This window comes from Octopus sinensis, linkage group LG8 (genome assembly GCF_006345805.1).
Source record: "Octopus sinensis linkage group LG8, ASM634580v1, whole genome shotgun sequence".
NCBI lineage: Eukaryota > Metazoa > Mollusca > Cephalopoda > Octopoda > Octopodidae > Octopus > Octopus sinensis.
In genome coordinates, this window is record NC_043004.1 from 5,811,418 (window position 1) to 5,828,592 (window position 17,175).

General features: G+C 34.9%; 1 protein-coding gene across 2 annotated transcripts in view; it reads right to left on the bottom strand.

Moving 5' to 3' along the window:
* Positions 1–2,603: 2,603 nt before the first annotated feature.
* Positions 2,604–17,175, bottom strand: part of LOC115214759 (transcription factor Sp4) — a 30,027-nt gene continuing 15,455 nt past the window's right edge. For both annotated transcript variants that reach the window (XM_029783783.2, XM_029783784.2), the window contains 5 exons: positions 9,617–9,827; positions 7,965–8,054; positions 6,450–6,550; positions 4,775–4,903; positions 2,604–4,602 (listed from right to left, as the gene is read on the bottom strand). In XM_029783783.2, coding sequence (XP_029639643.1) covers positions 4,481–4,602; positions 4,775–4,903; positions 6,450–6,550; positions 7,965–8,054; positions 9,617–9,827 — 653 coding nt within the window. In that variant the 3' untranslated portion in view covers positions 2,604–4,480. The remainder of the gene's footprint in view (positions 4,603–4,774; positions 4,904–6,449; positions 6,551–7,964; positions 8,055–9,616; positions 9,828–17,175) is intronic.

Here is a 17,175-nt window from a genome sequence, read left to right on the forward strand (position 1 = left end):
AACTATTGCTAGAAATATATCAGAAAAGAATATTCAGAATTATTTCAGCTCCTAGAGTTTGCTAGAATTACATTCCTTCAAGTCTATTTATTTTTATCATTTTAGCCAGTGTTGCTGCTGTACAGATATTAACTTTAGTGATTCTAAATTACCCTCTTATAAATAATATTGAAATTACATTTACACTGGTCCCCCCACTCAGTTTAATAATCTATTAACTTCTGGCCTTTCTTTGTGTGGTGTTGGTGTCCTACTGTTCTTCATTTTACATTCAAAATCTGTCTGGCCAAAGGTAAGTTTTTGTTTCTTTCTCTCAAAACAATGGATGATAATTAGGACCAGATTCTTAATTCTTTAATTATCCCCAGAACCAATTCCCTCCCCCACCTTTTTTTTTTTTCACACTTTAAAAATTGTTTTTGATTCCGACAAAGCACAAAATGTGTTGCTAAAATGAAATACTTAATAAAAATTCAATATGTATTTTTTTTTTTTTCAATGAAAACAGAGCAAGTATATTTCAGTATCAGATGTTATTGTATAAAAAAAAAAACAAATGTCCTCTTATCGATCTGTGACGATAGTGACTTTCAATGGCTGTTAAACAGAAACAGCCAAGAAGTGACTTGAAACTTAAACCTTTTCTTCAAAAACGTCTCCAGCTAACTGGTCCGGTGACAACCCAGTCAAAGTGGAATATAGTTTGATTGACCTCATCAATTCAAACTAATCTCTGTAATTCATCAATCATTGATTTCTTCTTTTTTTTTTGAGCCTTTTTTATTTTTTATTTACTTCCACAAGACTTTATTCATCTCTATTCATTTTCAAGATGTCTGTTTTGATTGGGTTATTATTTTCCATCCACTTGTTAATGTTGTTTGTCCATTGTGTGACCTGGTCAGACAGAATGGCTTTAACACTCTGTAGAGACTTTGCTGAGAGTAGCAGTCCCATCTTATTAAACTGTCAAATGTTGCTCTCTTACTAACAATAACTGTCATTCTTTCAATGGTCTGAGATATGTATGTCTACAACTGTGTGTGGTCTGTATGTATGTGTATGTTTGTGTGTGTGTGCACATATATATATATATATGTATATATATATATATATATTCACTCATTCTCCCCTCCTCAGGTTTGTATAATAAAGTTTTCCAGCAAAGCAATGAATGCATCATTATTTTTTCTCTTTGAGTTCCTTGCCGTTTATTTAGAACAGTAAAGTTCCTAAATGCAACATCAATATTTCTATATCTTTCGTCTCGTTTGCTGTGCATTGCTGCCATTTTCCTTTGTTTTGTTTTTTTTCTTATAATATTTGAGTTGTAAACAGCTATCAACAACCAGGTGAAACACTGAAGGTAATCCCAAATTAAAGATGATGCAACTTAAAATTTGAACAAAAACAAAACTGGTTTTAACACAATTATATTATTAGATACAGCAAGTGTTTTTATAAAATTAAATGTTCTTTTTCAATTTATGAAAAAAAAAAAAACATTTTCCCAACAATCATAGAACCTACTACAAAGGAACGTCTCATGCTGCCTTAACTTGCTAGAAATAGCAATTGAAATCTCCTTCAAATCACACCCTACCATACTAGGGAAGGAAAGAACATAACTTTAATAGATAATATATTCCAACATACCACAGACATGAGGCAATGCTTTTGATCATAAATCTATGCTGACCAGAAGTTAAATAGTGGACACAAAGCTTGCATCTCTTTTCTAATATTAGTCCCTGCTTCTTTGAAATTGCCAGCTGTGTTAGGCTCTATTTAACCTTTTTGTTACCATATTTGTTAAAATACACTACCATTGTGTTGATTAATTTTGATAATAGTGAAGAATTTCCTGAAATAACTTTGTCATTGTTAAGCTAGTGTTTGGAACATGAATATGAAATTTTGATGGAAGGTTTAAATTCAAAGAGGGAAAGTTTATTTCAGAAGATCAGGGATGGTCTCAGGAATGTTGGTATCAAAAGGGTTAAACTTATTTGATACTGTCATCTCTTACTCTTGTTACCTCCTTGCCTCACTTTTTCAGGCCTAAAATTACATCAGCATTTTATGTCTGCTTTTTCTATATTAGTATGTGATGGTCAATTTTTCTAAGGCAGTGTCTTATAGCTGAATGCTTTCCCTGCCACCAATCCTTTGCCAAAATCCTTCTTTTACAACTCAGTCTCTGACCAGTTTCTTCTCCAACCATAAAAGTCCAGGCAGGATGTCAGACATAATGGTTTCAAATTTTAGCACAAGGCCAGCAATTTTAATGGAGTGATTAAGTTGATTTCATCAACCCAAGTGTTCAACTGGTACTTTATTTTATCAACCCCAAGGCAAGGTCCACTTCAGTGAAATTTGAACTCAGGGTGTAAAGGGCTGAAAAAAATGGTACTAAGCATTATGTCTGGTGTGGTAATGATACTTCTATCCCATTATGTAATCAGAATTAATGACATCTAAAGGCCACCACTACTTCCTCTCCAGCTAAACGAAAAAGAAAAAAAAATGGCTTCACTGCTATATTGGAAGGGATTTTTCAGAACTCTTCAGGGGCAAGTTGATAAAAACATAACACAAACAAGAATTTTGCAGAAACAATTTTTATTTTGATGGTTGTGTTGGTGTCCAATGCAGGTATGTACACTTTATACAATAAACCAGTTAGGAGGAGGAAAGGGAGGGAGAGAATAGAAACGTAATGACCACAGAGGCTTCAACAACTTTCATCAAACCTCTCAGCTGATTACAAATGTAAGGTTGGGATCAAACAACTTCAGACTAAAGGGACATCCTATTCCCCACTTAATCCCTCGTTAATAATTCCTTCACTAAATGAATTTAATGCTGACTGAATTGCTGCTATCAGTTATGGGTGAAGCTTATACAAAAATACATATTTGCCTCAATGTGATTTACACAGTATTTATTTATATATATATGTGTGTATATATATATATCAGCCATGCTTTTTAGAGACAATCTCAACTTTGAAAGTAAAACATCTTGGCAGGGAGATCAAGCCCTGGCTCAATTTCATTCAGGCATATTCTAAATTTGATTTCTGATGCTTTTGTTTATTCTAGTATTTTCATATAATTTAATAGCTAGCACAGTGATCCACTAGATTTCTGACATATGCCTGTTGGGTCATAAGCTCATAAACTTTATCAAAAACTTCATGTTCAACTCACCCAACCCACACTACCCCACCCCTGTTGTTTCCTCGTTTAAATCAAATTAATTGTAAATTAAATGCCGACCACATTCTGATAAGCTATGATGAAACTTATACAAAAATACATGTTTGTATTGGTGAGATACACACAGCACTCTTTCTAGAACATTCCAAATCTCGAAAGTAAACTTCTTGGCAGGAAGATCAACTGTTACCAATCTCAGTACTAAATGGGAAAACACAGCTTTTAAAACCATAAGTAATTTCAAAATTAATTTAGTAATGCTACATTCTACCATGTATGATCCTGCAACTTTTAGGAATAGCATCAAAACAAAGTCAATAGCTGGCAGTGAGCTGAAATATTTGATTCTGTACAACAACATGAGCTGAGGAGTTAAGTTTACATCAGAAAATAAATCTAGTTTTTTGGAGGTTTTCTTTTTTTTTGTTCATTGAAACAACAGAATCCATGAATGCATAACAGAAAAGATTACAATTCTTATATAATTTGTACCAATTTTATGTAGAATTGCTTTAAGACTGGCACAATAAACTACAAACACTTAAAGAATTTTGCTCACATTTAGATACAGCTTCCAAAGTTGTATGTCACAAGATAAGAGAATGAAGTTTAGTTGTCTTGAAAAGAAAGAAGAAAAAAAAAACAAGGAGGGAGGGGTGAATATTTTGAAACACTGACAAAAAGATTCATAACATATATTGAAGTGAATGAATAATAGCTGTCAGCAGACACAGCACACCAATATAACAGATTTAATGTTGGGAGGGTTGCCTAAGGAGCATTTATAGTGGTTCAAGTGCTGACGTTATAGCAAATGGCATGGAGGCAGGACAATAGGAATCAAGGGACTAAACACACATTAAGACAACACACTTTGCCACTCTCCATTACACATATATTTATATATTAATATACAAATCTATATTCATATATATATATATATATTTATTTTTTTTTGTTTATTCAGTTTTCTTTCCCCATTTCAATAGCTTTGTCCATGGGATAAAAATAATTCCAATTAAAATATAGTGATTTTTTTTTATGGATTTTCTTTACTTTCAATTTTCTTTTTTAGTTTTTGTCTTTTTTTTTTTTCTTTGAGTGCTGGAATGAATTTTTAACTAAAAGAGAACATTACAGCTATACTCACACCATTTATTTTGGGGAAGAAAAAAAAAACGAGTGTAATAAGCTGCAGTTAAATTTCACTCTTGAATGATACATTGGGGAGGAGGAGGAGGAAGAGAGAATAAAATTTATCAACCTTGTCCAGGTAAAGATTGAGACACATCTACAACTGACGGAGATGATACACTAAAGTTAGATGGAGAGTCCTCATCCATAGTGACTACACCACTGTTATCTGCCACACCTTCATCATCTGCAAAAAATAACCAGTGTTAAGCACAGTTAGTAAATCCATATAACTACTTTTATTAATAAAATTGCTTCTAGAGTAAATATTCAAAGCAACATGCCACTACTACTACTACTACAGGATAAATCAAAACCTTTTGTTTAAACTAGAGAGGAAAAACAAGACAAAAACTTACCTGGGTTTCCCATTATTGTTTGGGCAACCTGGGGAACTCGTTTGTTTTGATGAGTCTTCAAATGTTTGCTTAAATGATCGCTTCGCATGAAGCGTTTGTTACATTCTTGACAGACAAAACGTTTTTCTCCTAAACAGAGATGGAAAAAAAATTTGTTGAAAACTTGAAAAAAAACAAAACTTGAATTTTGTCAGTTCAGTTAAACTGTTAGTCTAATAATTTGATTTCAAATTTTGGCACAAAGCCAGCAATTTCGGTGAAGTGGGGAAGTCGATTACATCAACCCCAATACTAAACTGGTACTTATTTTATCAACCCCCAAAGAAATGAAAGGTAAAGTCAACCATAGCAGGATTTGAACTCAGAACATAGAGAGAGACAAAATGTTGTTAAGCATTTTGTGCATGTTAACGGTCCTATTAGTTCACTATTAGTTGAATTATTTAAGAATAAAAATAATTTTGCTGTAAACCTAAAATAATTGTTTCTAGTTTTAGGCACAATGCCAGCAATAAGTGGGCAGGAGAAGTTCATCGATCCCCCAGGACTTGACATATCAACCCTGGAGGGATGAAAGGTAAAGCTGACCTTCACAGCATTGGAACTCAATGTTCTGAACCAAAAGAAATACCACAAGGCATTTTGTCTGTCTCCTCAATGAATCTGCCAATTCACCAAGCAAACTGTTCCATTTATGGTAATATAAAAGACATAAGGTGGCAAGCTGGACAAAATGCTTAGTGGTACTTTGCCTATTGCAACGTTCTGAGTTCAAATTCCACTGAGGTTGACTTTACCTTTCATCCTTTCGGGGTCGATTAAATAAGTACCATTTATGCACTTAATGATTTCCCCAAAATTTGTGGCCTTGTGCTTTCAGCAGAAAGGATTATTATAAAAGACATAGTGAAGACGTGTGGCCTAGTGTCACAATGTTGCATTTACAATCATAAGATTGTAGTTTCGATTCTTAGAAGTATTGTATTGTGTCCTTGAGTAGAACATTTTATTTCATGTTGCTCTGCGATCACTGACATGTAGCACACTGTACACCTGTACAAACAATGTTGATTTGATGGAAGGAGTGAGCTAATGAATGGCAAAAACATTTTGATCACTATAAATGAATAATCTGTGCAGGTTGTTGAGCAAACATTTGTGGAAGCCTCGTCTGTGATTTATGACAGGAGAATCCACAATTATAAAAGACAAGAGCCTTGATATATTCAGTTATGTTATGAGTTCAAGTCTTGGCAGAAATAATCTTACCTTTTGTCTATCTAAGACTGATAAAATAAAGTTCAATGGGTCATTTTGACTGACCATACACTCCACCAAAATTTGTGGACTTGCACCAATGTTTCCACAACAGCACAAATCCACAATATATTGTTTTGGTTAAGCTAAAATTCAATGACCAATGCATGTTTACAATCAAAAGTGAAATATACATACATTAAAAGGTATATATAAAGAAATTACAAATGCTTCTCCTATCTTAATTCTCTTCCTCATGTACTCTATACATACGTTCTCATCATGTACTCTTTATATCTCTGTTATACTTTGCAAACAAAAATCTAAGCACGATTTTAAGATAACATCATGTACTTTAAAAACATTTGGTAATATTTTAAACAGAAGCAGTAACCTTATGTAGTTAGGGTTTAATTACCTGTGTGAGTTCTGCGATGCCTCTGTAATTCATCAGAGCGTGTGAAGCGTTTGCCACAAAACAGCCAGTTACATATGAAAGGCCTCTCTCCAGTATGCCATCTAAGAAAGCAAAAGAATATGACAGGATCAAAATGAGCGGACAATTTTTGAAGAAAAAAAATATCCTCATTAACTGAAATCCAATAAAAAGAAAAAAAAACATTGGAATTATGCATTTCAATAAATTGATATGAGGTCCCAACCCACTGCCACAAGTACATTCACTGTTCACATCCTGTGCATTATTCTATGTGCTATTCATGCCCTTTTGGCTACTTTTTCTGATGAGTTGAAGTGCATCTGAGCACTGTATACAGTGCTCATCATCATCATTATTATTTAGATATGTTCTACAAGCTAAGTTTTAGGTGAAGATACTGGACAATATAATTTCAGTGTTAATAGTACAGCCATTGTGCTGTATTCCTGAGAAAAGCAGACAGGTGGTCAGCTGCCCTAGTTTGCATAATTAATAGAAAAAAGTCATATGCACGCTCTTTACTAAAAGCAAAAAATTGCTTCCAGCTATAGAAACAACTGCTAAACGTCCCCTCTCCAATATTAAAGAAGCCAAGTGTCAACCACTTAACTGAAGAGTTATGATTTCAAATTGAACCAGTGACAAAGTGTTGTGTCCTGGATAAAGCAGAAAATACTCTGAAACCAATGTATCCAAGCATAGATCAGCCACAGTAAGATGTAGGAAATAAAGTCTTAAAGTGCAAAACTAGCTGGAAAGGAACAAAATGGTTTCTTTACATTTCCATACTTACAGCAGTTCTGTGATATAATAGTTGCAACATACCAGAATTCGTGCTTCTTTATCAAGCAACAAAAGTTTATTAAATTAAGCCTTAATACTTACCACTGCCTTCTAAAACACAATTTCCTGTTTCATGAGAAAAATTCAGCAAATTCATTTAATTCCATAATAAAACCAAATCACCAGACTCTTCACTGCACATCGTTTAAACTCAACTTACAATAAGCTATTAACGGTATCTTTAAAGTGTATATTTACAATATTTTCATCTACACTATGTTTCAAACAATTTGATCTCTGAGAATCATTTAGGTGTCTTGATTTTGGATATCAATCGGGTCTTGAGACTACATTGAACCACAGGACAATTAATTTCAACATTAAGGGAAGTAATGCTACTACACAATGAAGAACATTTATGACAAATAGATCTAGAGAGAGAGATCAAGCTAATCTAACTGTAGAGTAATTATAATGTAAATATTGTAAAATATACCCTGTAAAGTTATGGTTAATAATTCAGGTGAATTATAATATTTATCAATTCATCCCATAATGAACAACTGTTGAAATGATATACACTGTCAATACACTTCTTACAGATTGATCCAACTCTAAGAAACACTCAAACTACTAATAGCTATCAATAGACATCACACAACAATTATTAAATCAATCCTGTTTAATGCATATAATACTATTGTGACTTACCTTAGATGTGCTCTTAAATGTGAAGTTTTACCATAGACTTTATTACATCCAGGGATGTGACATGTATGTTGCTTCTTTTTCTCACTATTTCTGAAATAATAAAAGGAAAATTCCTTAAAGTTAACTGTTTTCAATAGAAACACAAGTTTTTGTCAATTTATATTTGATCATTGTTGAATTATTAAAGGGGATTTATCTTAAACAAGAACACTCAGAGAGTGCAAACTTCCGCCAAGGCAACACCAATGTCCTCTCAATGATTAGCTAGAGGTGATTTTTAAAATGAGAATATCTTAAATAAACTCGACTGCTCTCACAAACAAGAATACTAAAAATGAACGTGACTGCTCTCAAAAATTAAGTAAAAAAAACACAAAAAAATAATCCAGAATCCTTGTCCGGTACCAGATCGATCCTAAAATCTAATCAGTTCATCCATTAGTTCTTGAGATATCTTGTCCACGGACAAACAAACAAACACGACTGAAAACACTACCTCCATCTTCGCTACAGCAGAGGTAATAATTTGTGTTGCTATTGTGATTTGTTTTTTTGTATGATTTATGACACTACAGAAATGTAAAACTGAAATTTCAAGAAGGAGCAAGATGAAAGAAACAAATTGAATACTATCAAATCTAAAGTGTATGTGAGATAAGTAAGTAGAAAAGAACCAAAAACATTAGCTACTAGATTAGAAGAGACAATCACCACCATCATTGTTTTAATATCTACATATCCATGTTTACATGTAGCTAGCCCTCACCTGTTACTCAGGTAAGGTAATATTTCCCCATGATTGGACCTCTTAACCGCAAAGCCATACCCACACCTGAACTCTTCATTCATAATCAATTATTGAATAAAATCAGAAAACAATAAATGTTCTTTTCTACTCTTGGCACAAGGCCCAAAATTTCGGGGGAGGGGACCAGTTGATTAGATTGAACCCAGTACACAACTGGTACTTAATTTATCGACCTCGAAAAGATGAAAGACAAAGTCAACCTCAGCGGAATTTGAACTCAGAACATAAAGACAGTCAAAATACCTATTTCTTTACTACCCACAAGGGGCTAAACAGAGAGGACAGACAAACGGATTAAGTCGATTATATCGACCTCAGTACGTAACAGGTACTTATTTAATCGACCCCGAAAGGATGAAAGGCAAAGTCAACCTCGGCAGAATTTGAACTCAGAACGTAACAGCAGACAAAATACCGCTAAGCATTTCGCCCGGCATGCTAACGTTTCTGCCAGCTCGCCACCTTACCTTAATAACAATAATGATGGACTGTAATAGTCCATGAAAATGGAATAAAATACAAATGGAAGTAAAAAGCATGGAAAATAAAACTATGCAGCAAAAAAGAGTTTAACCCTTTTGATAACAACCTGCCTGAAACTGCCTCTAGTTCCCTGATACAAACTCCCTGTTTTAAAAGGATCTGAAAATTTCATACTAATTTATGCTCCAAACACCAGTTTAATATTATCTTACTAAATTCTTTGTTATTGCCAAAATTAATTGAAACAAAGACAGTATAGTTGAGCAGGAATAAAGTAACAAAAGCGTTGAGAGAAAAATGAATGACTGAAGCATTTAGAAACAGTGAAGTGCGACAGCAGTGAGTTGTTTGGTAAACCTACCTCCCTTCGGAATCTCGGCAGTTGGGACAAGTGCAAGCAACCCTTCGTAGTCTCTTACCAGGTACCACATCTGTGCTTTGTTGCTGCTGCTGTTGCTGTGGACTGTCAGCAGGGCTAAGGGGGCCGATCGGAGTGGGTGTTTGAGATGTGGTTTGAACCACTTGCCACTTTGAAGGGTCACTAGGGTCCGGCTGCAGATGACCATGAGGTGCTGAAATGATGACAGCAAAATTATTAAAGCAACATATCACAACAGATATAATAACTACTGCAATATAAATATTATTTTCTCATTAGATAATTTCACATATATTATATTATATATGCATACATACATTTTGAAACTCAGAAACAAGACTTCATCATAATTGTTCACTCACTGTGATACACTTTCACTCCTCATATAGCTGTAACATTGATGGTGCAATCTTTCGGGAGGGGGCAAATAGTTGATAAATCTTAATTTGAACAAGATCATTGCCACATATTTTTATGAATGTTGCCTGTCTCTGAGAGAAGTACTAAGCTTGTTGACATACATGTTTAGTGTCAGTTATTATTTCTATATTATATTTTCTGGTTGGTGCCTTGGTGATATGCACTGTAGTTAAATAAATAAAAAAAAAGTTGCTTTCCCTTCTGTCTACTAAAAATCACCGTGTTTAAACTCCTAGATGCTGGCATAAAACTATGATACAGAAAGTAACCACATGCACTGTACTTTATAGCCGATAAAACCATAAACAATAAGTATGAGAATAAAACACGCTAAACAGAAGTCCTTTTCTGTATTTAAATTCATGGTGTTGCTACAGGATTGGTCACCTTTAAGCCTTAACTATGTAAAATTTTAGACATCTGAGTTTCTGGAAAACCCTAAACTATTGTAGATATGTTTGTTTTGTATTTACAATTACACAAAATGTAGACAAGAAATATGTCTAACAAAAGCAGATAAAACTTATATAAAATATAAATAAAAGCCAATACATAGACAAAAATACTGAAAATACTTAATAAGTTAACAATGTTGTATATTATTAAATCAACAAAGAAAGGAAATAACTACAACCCAAATAAGAATCATGATTAAGATAAAGACAAAACTTGAGTTATCAAAAGCTTTTCAATGCATTACAATACAAAGCTATTCATACACACAGAAAGGCATCATAAAAACGTGAACAAGGATGGATAACATGGAAATAATAAAAGAAAAAGTGTAAGATAACAGAGTCATTAGTTTTCTTAAAACAAATTCATAGCAATTAAGTAGACATCATGAACTGGATGCTTTACTGTAATCTATTGTTCACAAAAGAAGGGAAAACTTATTTTGTATTAAAAATATTAAAAAAAAAATAAACTTATTCTTTTAACCTGTTAATTGTGGAATGTAATTTTATACATTAGAATGTTGTGTTTGAAACTATTTTCTGTTGAGATATGTCAAGTTTATTGAGATAACATAACCTGCAGAAAATAGCAAGCTTTAATATAGGAATAACCTCTGATTTGTCATATCATGCCAAAACCACCCAAACTATGCCAGGATGGAACCTGGACATTAAATAGTTGTAGTGGCAGCAATTGTTGCTGTTGTCATCATATATTCAGTTGGATGGAGACAATAAAAATCATCATCACAATTTTAACATTCACTATTCCATGACTGTATGGTTTGGACAGAGTTTATTGAGGCAGATTTTCTGTGACAGGACACCCTGTTGCCAACCTTTATTCATTTCCAAACAAGGTAAAATTTCTCCATGACCAAGCATGTCTTCACAGAATATTTGTAATGAATACCACAGCTGGTATGACAGTGGCACTCAGTTACAACTATGACACAATGTCAAGTCAAGTGCGCACGCACGCACACGCACACACACAAACACATTGCAAACTGATCTCTTTTGGTTTCAATAAAGAATGTTCCAGTTCTTTAATTAACAGAACAGTTTTCGCTTTGAATTAGAGTGCAACTGGCTGAGGATTCTACAAACATGTGTACTTCTAACATAATTTACAAGGAAAATAGTAAGACAACTATCTCTGTCCCTCTATCATATTCTAACTTCTTACCAGGCACTCAGACATCTCTCTCAATCCCACTCCCTCTCTCACCTAAGGGGCCTTCATCTTGCAAGTTACTTGGCAACCTTATTCGTACAGGTGCCACATAAAAAGCACCTGTGCCAGTGCCATGTTAAAAAGTACCTGTGCTGATGCCAGACAACTTGAACTTGGTGCAGTTCTCCAGCTTACCAGCTCTGGTCAAACTGTCCAACCCATGCCAGTTTGAAAAACAAACATTAAATGATGATGAATCTGTATAATCATGTGTGGTAAGGCTGGTCCTTTGAATTTCCAGGTAGAGTACACCTGATAGTCTTTGAAAGTTTCCATTTCTCTCCCAAATTACAGTCACAAGCCTTGGGTTTTGACTCAAGTATTTTTATCATTACAAAACATATTCCTCAACCATTCAACCATGCCTGCATCTACAGGGTTTGCAGTATAACATATCATATTATCACTGCTATCAATCTTATGCTTCCAATCATAAACATGGCTGTATGGTTAAGAAGCTCGTTTCAGGTTCAGTCCCACTGCACAGCACCTTGACAAAGTGTCTTTTATTATAACCCAATGCCTTGTGAGTGAATGTGTCTTTGTGTTTGTTCCCTTCATTGCTTGATAATTGGTGTTGGTTTATTAATGTCTCCATAACTCAGCAGTTCAGCAAAAGACACCGATAGAATAAGTACCAAACTTAATGGAGACAATTTGTGTGGCTAAACCTTTCAAGGTAGTACCCCAGCATGGCCACAGTCCAATGAGTGAAACAAGTAAAAGATAAAAAAAAAGGTAATATAAAAGTACCATAAAAGATGGAAATCGTCCATCACCGGCCTATGACTACAACAACAACAATCTTATCTTCCTCCCTTTCCAATGACTCTCTTTGCCACAAGTACCTCTCCCACCAAGTCTTTGTGCCAAAAGACACTTTGGTACACACCAGCTTCTGCATATATCTCTCTTACACACATCAGATATTCCTTTCAATATTCATCTACTTAATTAAGTCTCACTTGATCTCTCTCTCATTGAAATTAACTTCCTACAACAAAAAGACCCTACTTGAGTTACTTAAGCCAGCCTCTGTTGCCTTTCTACGTTCAATCTGCAGTATCTTATATTGCGTCTTTATGCATTATACAGTTTACCTTTTGCATATGCACAGTCAGACTATAGCTCCCTGGGTTTCTTCCCCACATTTACAATCCATCTGAAAACACTAATAAACTTATCTTAGTAATAGAAACTATCTACTATGTCAAATGAAACCACTGAGCAAATAAGAGCGTTTAATAAAAATCACTTCTTTTTTTTAATATAAAATGACAAAACCAAGAGTTAAGAAGCTGTCATAAGCATAGCTTGGGACAGTGTGAAGCAGGGACAGACTGCTGAGTATTAGGGGCCCTCAAGACATAACTGTTTACCAGGCCCCTTTGAATGTGTTTTAGTAAGAGTTAACATGTAGAGTGCAGGCCCCTCAGGCAGTACCTGATTGACCAACAGCTCAGTCCGCCCCTAGTGTGAAGCTATTCAAATAGATTTTTATCTTTTTGTCTTTTATTTCAGATATTGGACTGCAGTCATGCTGTGGTACCACTCTGAAGAGTTTTAGTCAAACAGATCACCCCCAATACTTATGCTTTTCAATCTGGTTCTTATTCTATCAGTCTCTTTTGTGAAACCACTAAGTTGCAGGGATGTAAACAAACCAACACTGTTTGTCAAGCAGAGGGGTAGGTGACAAACATGTGAGTGTGTGTGTGTGTGTGTGTGTGTGTATAGATATAGATATATTAGTGTGTATGCATGTACGTATGTATATATATATATATATATATATATATATATATATATATATATATATATCAGGCTTCCAGGTAGTTTCTGTCTGCCAGATTCACTTACAAGGCATTGGCTGGACTTGGGATATAGTAGAAGACACCTGCACAAGGTTCTGTACAGAGAGAGGGACTGAACTTGAAGCCACATAGTTGCAAAGTGATCTTCTTAACCACATAGCCATGCCTGCACTTATATTATATGTGGAATATATAAATAGAAAAATCAAAATAGTGGCAGACATCTGCCTTGATGGTGATCTATAACAGCTAAGACCAAGACAGGTGAGATAGAGTAATGAAAAATACCTGACAGGATATTTAAAATGGTAAAAGGTAATTTGAGCTATCAATTGCAATTTCCTCAGATTTAATTTTTGTAGGTTTAGCAGTTGGAGGGAAAATGCATGAGGAAACGATATGGTCCTAGGAACCAAAAGCTTGGCAAAGCTTTTTGTGCTTGATGTCTGTTTGATGACAAGAGTAGGAAATAAAAAGCAAAGAGAAGGTTTAGGTTTAGCATCTGCAAGAGCACATAACATAGAAGAGACAGAAGGACACTACTTGATGGTGAATGATGGTTTACTTAATAAATTATTTTTTCTAAATATGGGTAACAACTTGCATGTGTTATACTGTCTAAAATATATGAACAATCCTGCAGTGCAGTGCATATTTCTACCTTCAATACAATCAGTATCTGCTCAGAGCTGAAGTGTTTTCTAGCACAAAAAAAAAAAGTTCTTTTGTGATGCAATCTTCACCATCATCATTTAACATTTGTCTTCCATGCTGGTATGGGTTGGATGGTTTGAAAGGAGCTGGCAAGCTGGAGAGTTGCACCAGGCTCCTATTGTCTGTTTTGGCATGGTTTACATGGTTGGATGCCCTTCCTAATGCCAGTCACTTTACAGAGTGTACTGGGTGTTTTTTGTGTGGTGCCATACATTAGTATATTCTTATGAACCAATCACTTGTGAAACATTAAGGGAAATAACTTAAATAACAGAAAGATGCATAATTAGAGAGAGATTAATAGGGTACGATTTGAGGGAAGTTTAGCTGTTTCTTGCAGAATGAGCAACTATAAAGTTTTTATGTGGCACACGCACAGGTGAGGTAAGCACTACTCACCTTGCCTGTGCCTGTACCACATAAAAAGCACGAAGTCCACTCTGCTGAGTGGTTGGTGTTAGGAAGGGCATCCAGCTATAAAAATCCTGCCGAAACAGTCACAGAAGTCCGGTGCAGGTTTCGGCCTAGCCGGCTTTTGTGGTACCGTCCCACCCATGCTAGCATGGAACATGGACGTTAAATGATGTCGATGATAAAGAAGCTGTTTGTTGGTTTGTGAGGCTCTGTTACGTTTCTGATCATGGAGAATGTTTATGTTATGACATGAAGTGATGTGTCAATGATGCATCTGGTTGAGATCTGTATGCAGAAGGTATGGCAGTAATGCAGTGTCCTCTGCATTGGCTGCTTACGTAATAAGTTGTGACAAGCATGTTATTAGTGTAGGAAGGGGAGATTATAAAGGAGGGGAGATAAACAAAGTCTGACATATACAAAAGGTGATAAAAATGAAGGTCACACTACAACCAAACAACCCGACTAGAAGAAGATTTGAATCGAAATGCTTAACTATGAGTTGAGCCAACAAGTCAGCAGCTTTGTTAGAAAATTATATTCATTGACTGTATTTAAAAGTCAATTCCTTGATCTAACTGCTAATTAAATCAGTGACCTACACAATAACTTAGTGGTGACAACAAGCCATGGAATATATCAGACAACCCCCATACAGGAGCATAAATAAAGGACAAAAATATATTAAATAGCTGTATATAATTCCAGAAAGCAATAAAAATGTTTTCTTTAGAAAATAGTAGATATATAAACACTAATAGCGAAAGAGAACGAACATACCACACCTTGTAAATTAATATCTTAGAGAAGTTTTACATCTGTCTATGTGACATTAACATACTATGTCACTTCAATAACAGTTTTATTAAGGAGCCATTGTTTAGGACTCAAAAATCTATTGTATCCTTTAAAGAGGATTTCAAATAACATAAATGCTTTCAAAACAAAGTATAAAATGATAGTAAACAGATAATAGAAAACTAAGAGTGTGGAACTAAAATTATGAGAATGTTGACGGGGGACAATAATATTGTGCTTGAGAGGCTCCTTCATAATATTTAAGTAGCTAAAGCAAATAACTAATATCATCCAAATAGGATTGACCTCCTTGATGAAATGGGGCTCCTCTAATGGCCCTCTAAAGTAAAGTTACTTGACAGGGTGTGTAGCTTGAAGACCAAGGAGTCTCTCCACATCAAGCCACTACTTCTCTAAATTAAAAAAAAGCATACTTTGGTACTTCTGACATGTGATTAGAATGCCACAGGAAAGAATTGCAAAATGGGTTCTTCAAGCTGAGCAGGGGTAGACCAAGTGCAAGATGATTGGATAATATCCTAAGTCTTAGTTGGCCATGCTTGGGAATCCAGTAGGAGAGTATAATGACAGCTGCTTCTAATAGGACCCTATGAAGGAAGTGCCAAAGACTCTACTCCCACAACCCTCCCAGAAATATTGGACAGAGAAGATGGGATGAATACACAGTGCAAAATTCATTAAAAAAAAAAGAAAGAAAGAAATCTGTAGTCTCATCTTAATGAAGAAATGAATTAATATTGATATATTTCTAACAAACTGTTAGGATATCTCTGAAAATTGCATATTAATAAAGAGAAAGCCAGGCAATAAAATAGCAATAAATAACTTTCAGAGTAATTAATTAAATATATATTCAAAGTTTCATTTGTTATTCCTGATATTAGAGATGGAACAAACCTTAAAAATAACCTTTCCACAATTATCCAAACATTCTCCATAATTTCATACAAAAATGGCAGAAATTATAAAGGCCTTGTTGCACAAATCCCCATCATCATTTAACATCTGTTTTTCATGCTGGCAGGAGTAGGATGGTCAGTCAGGAGCAGGCAAGCCAGACAGCTGCTCCAGGATTCCTTTGTCTGTTTTGGCATGGTTTCTATGGCTGGATGCCCTTCCTAACGCCAACCACTTTACAGAGTGTACTGGGTGCTTTTTCAAGTGGAACCGGCACCAGTACTTTACACATCACACCAGCACAGGTGGTTTTTAATGTGGCACCAGCATGGATGCTTTATATGTAGCACCAGCACAGCTACTTTTTACGTAGCATCAACCTGGGAGTGTTGTATGTGGTAATTTTTTTGGCAAGAGAAAAATGAACATGGTACATCTAATTAGACCAGTTACAAAAACAAATCATTCTGTCTCAATATTCAAACAACAAAAAATGCTACTCCACATCATCAAAAGTAAAATACCCTTCCCCCTGCAGCATACAGATTGCAATTTGTATGCTGCAGGGAGAAGGGTATTTGGATTTTATATACTTATATTAATGGCTGTATGATTGAGAAGCTTGCCTTACAGCCATGTGCTTTTAGGTTCAATCCCACTGCACAGCCTGTCTTTGTGTCTGTGTTTGTCCCACCACTACTGTTTGATGCCTGGTGTTGGTTTGTTTATGTCTCCATAACTTAGCAGCTTGGCAAAAGAGACTAATAG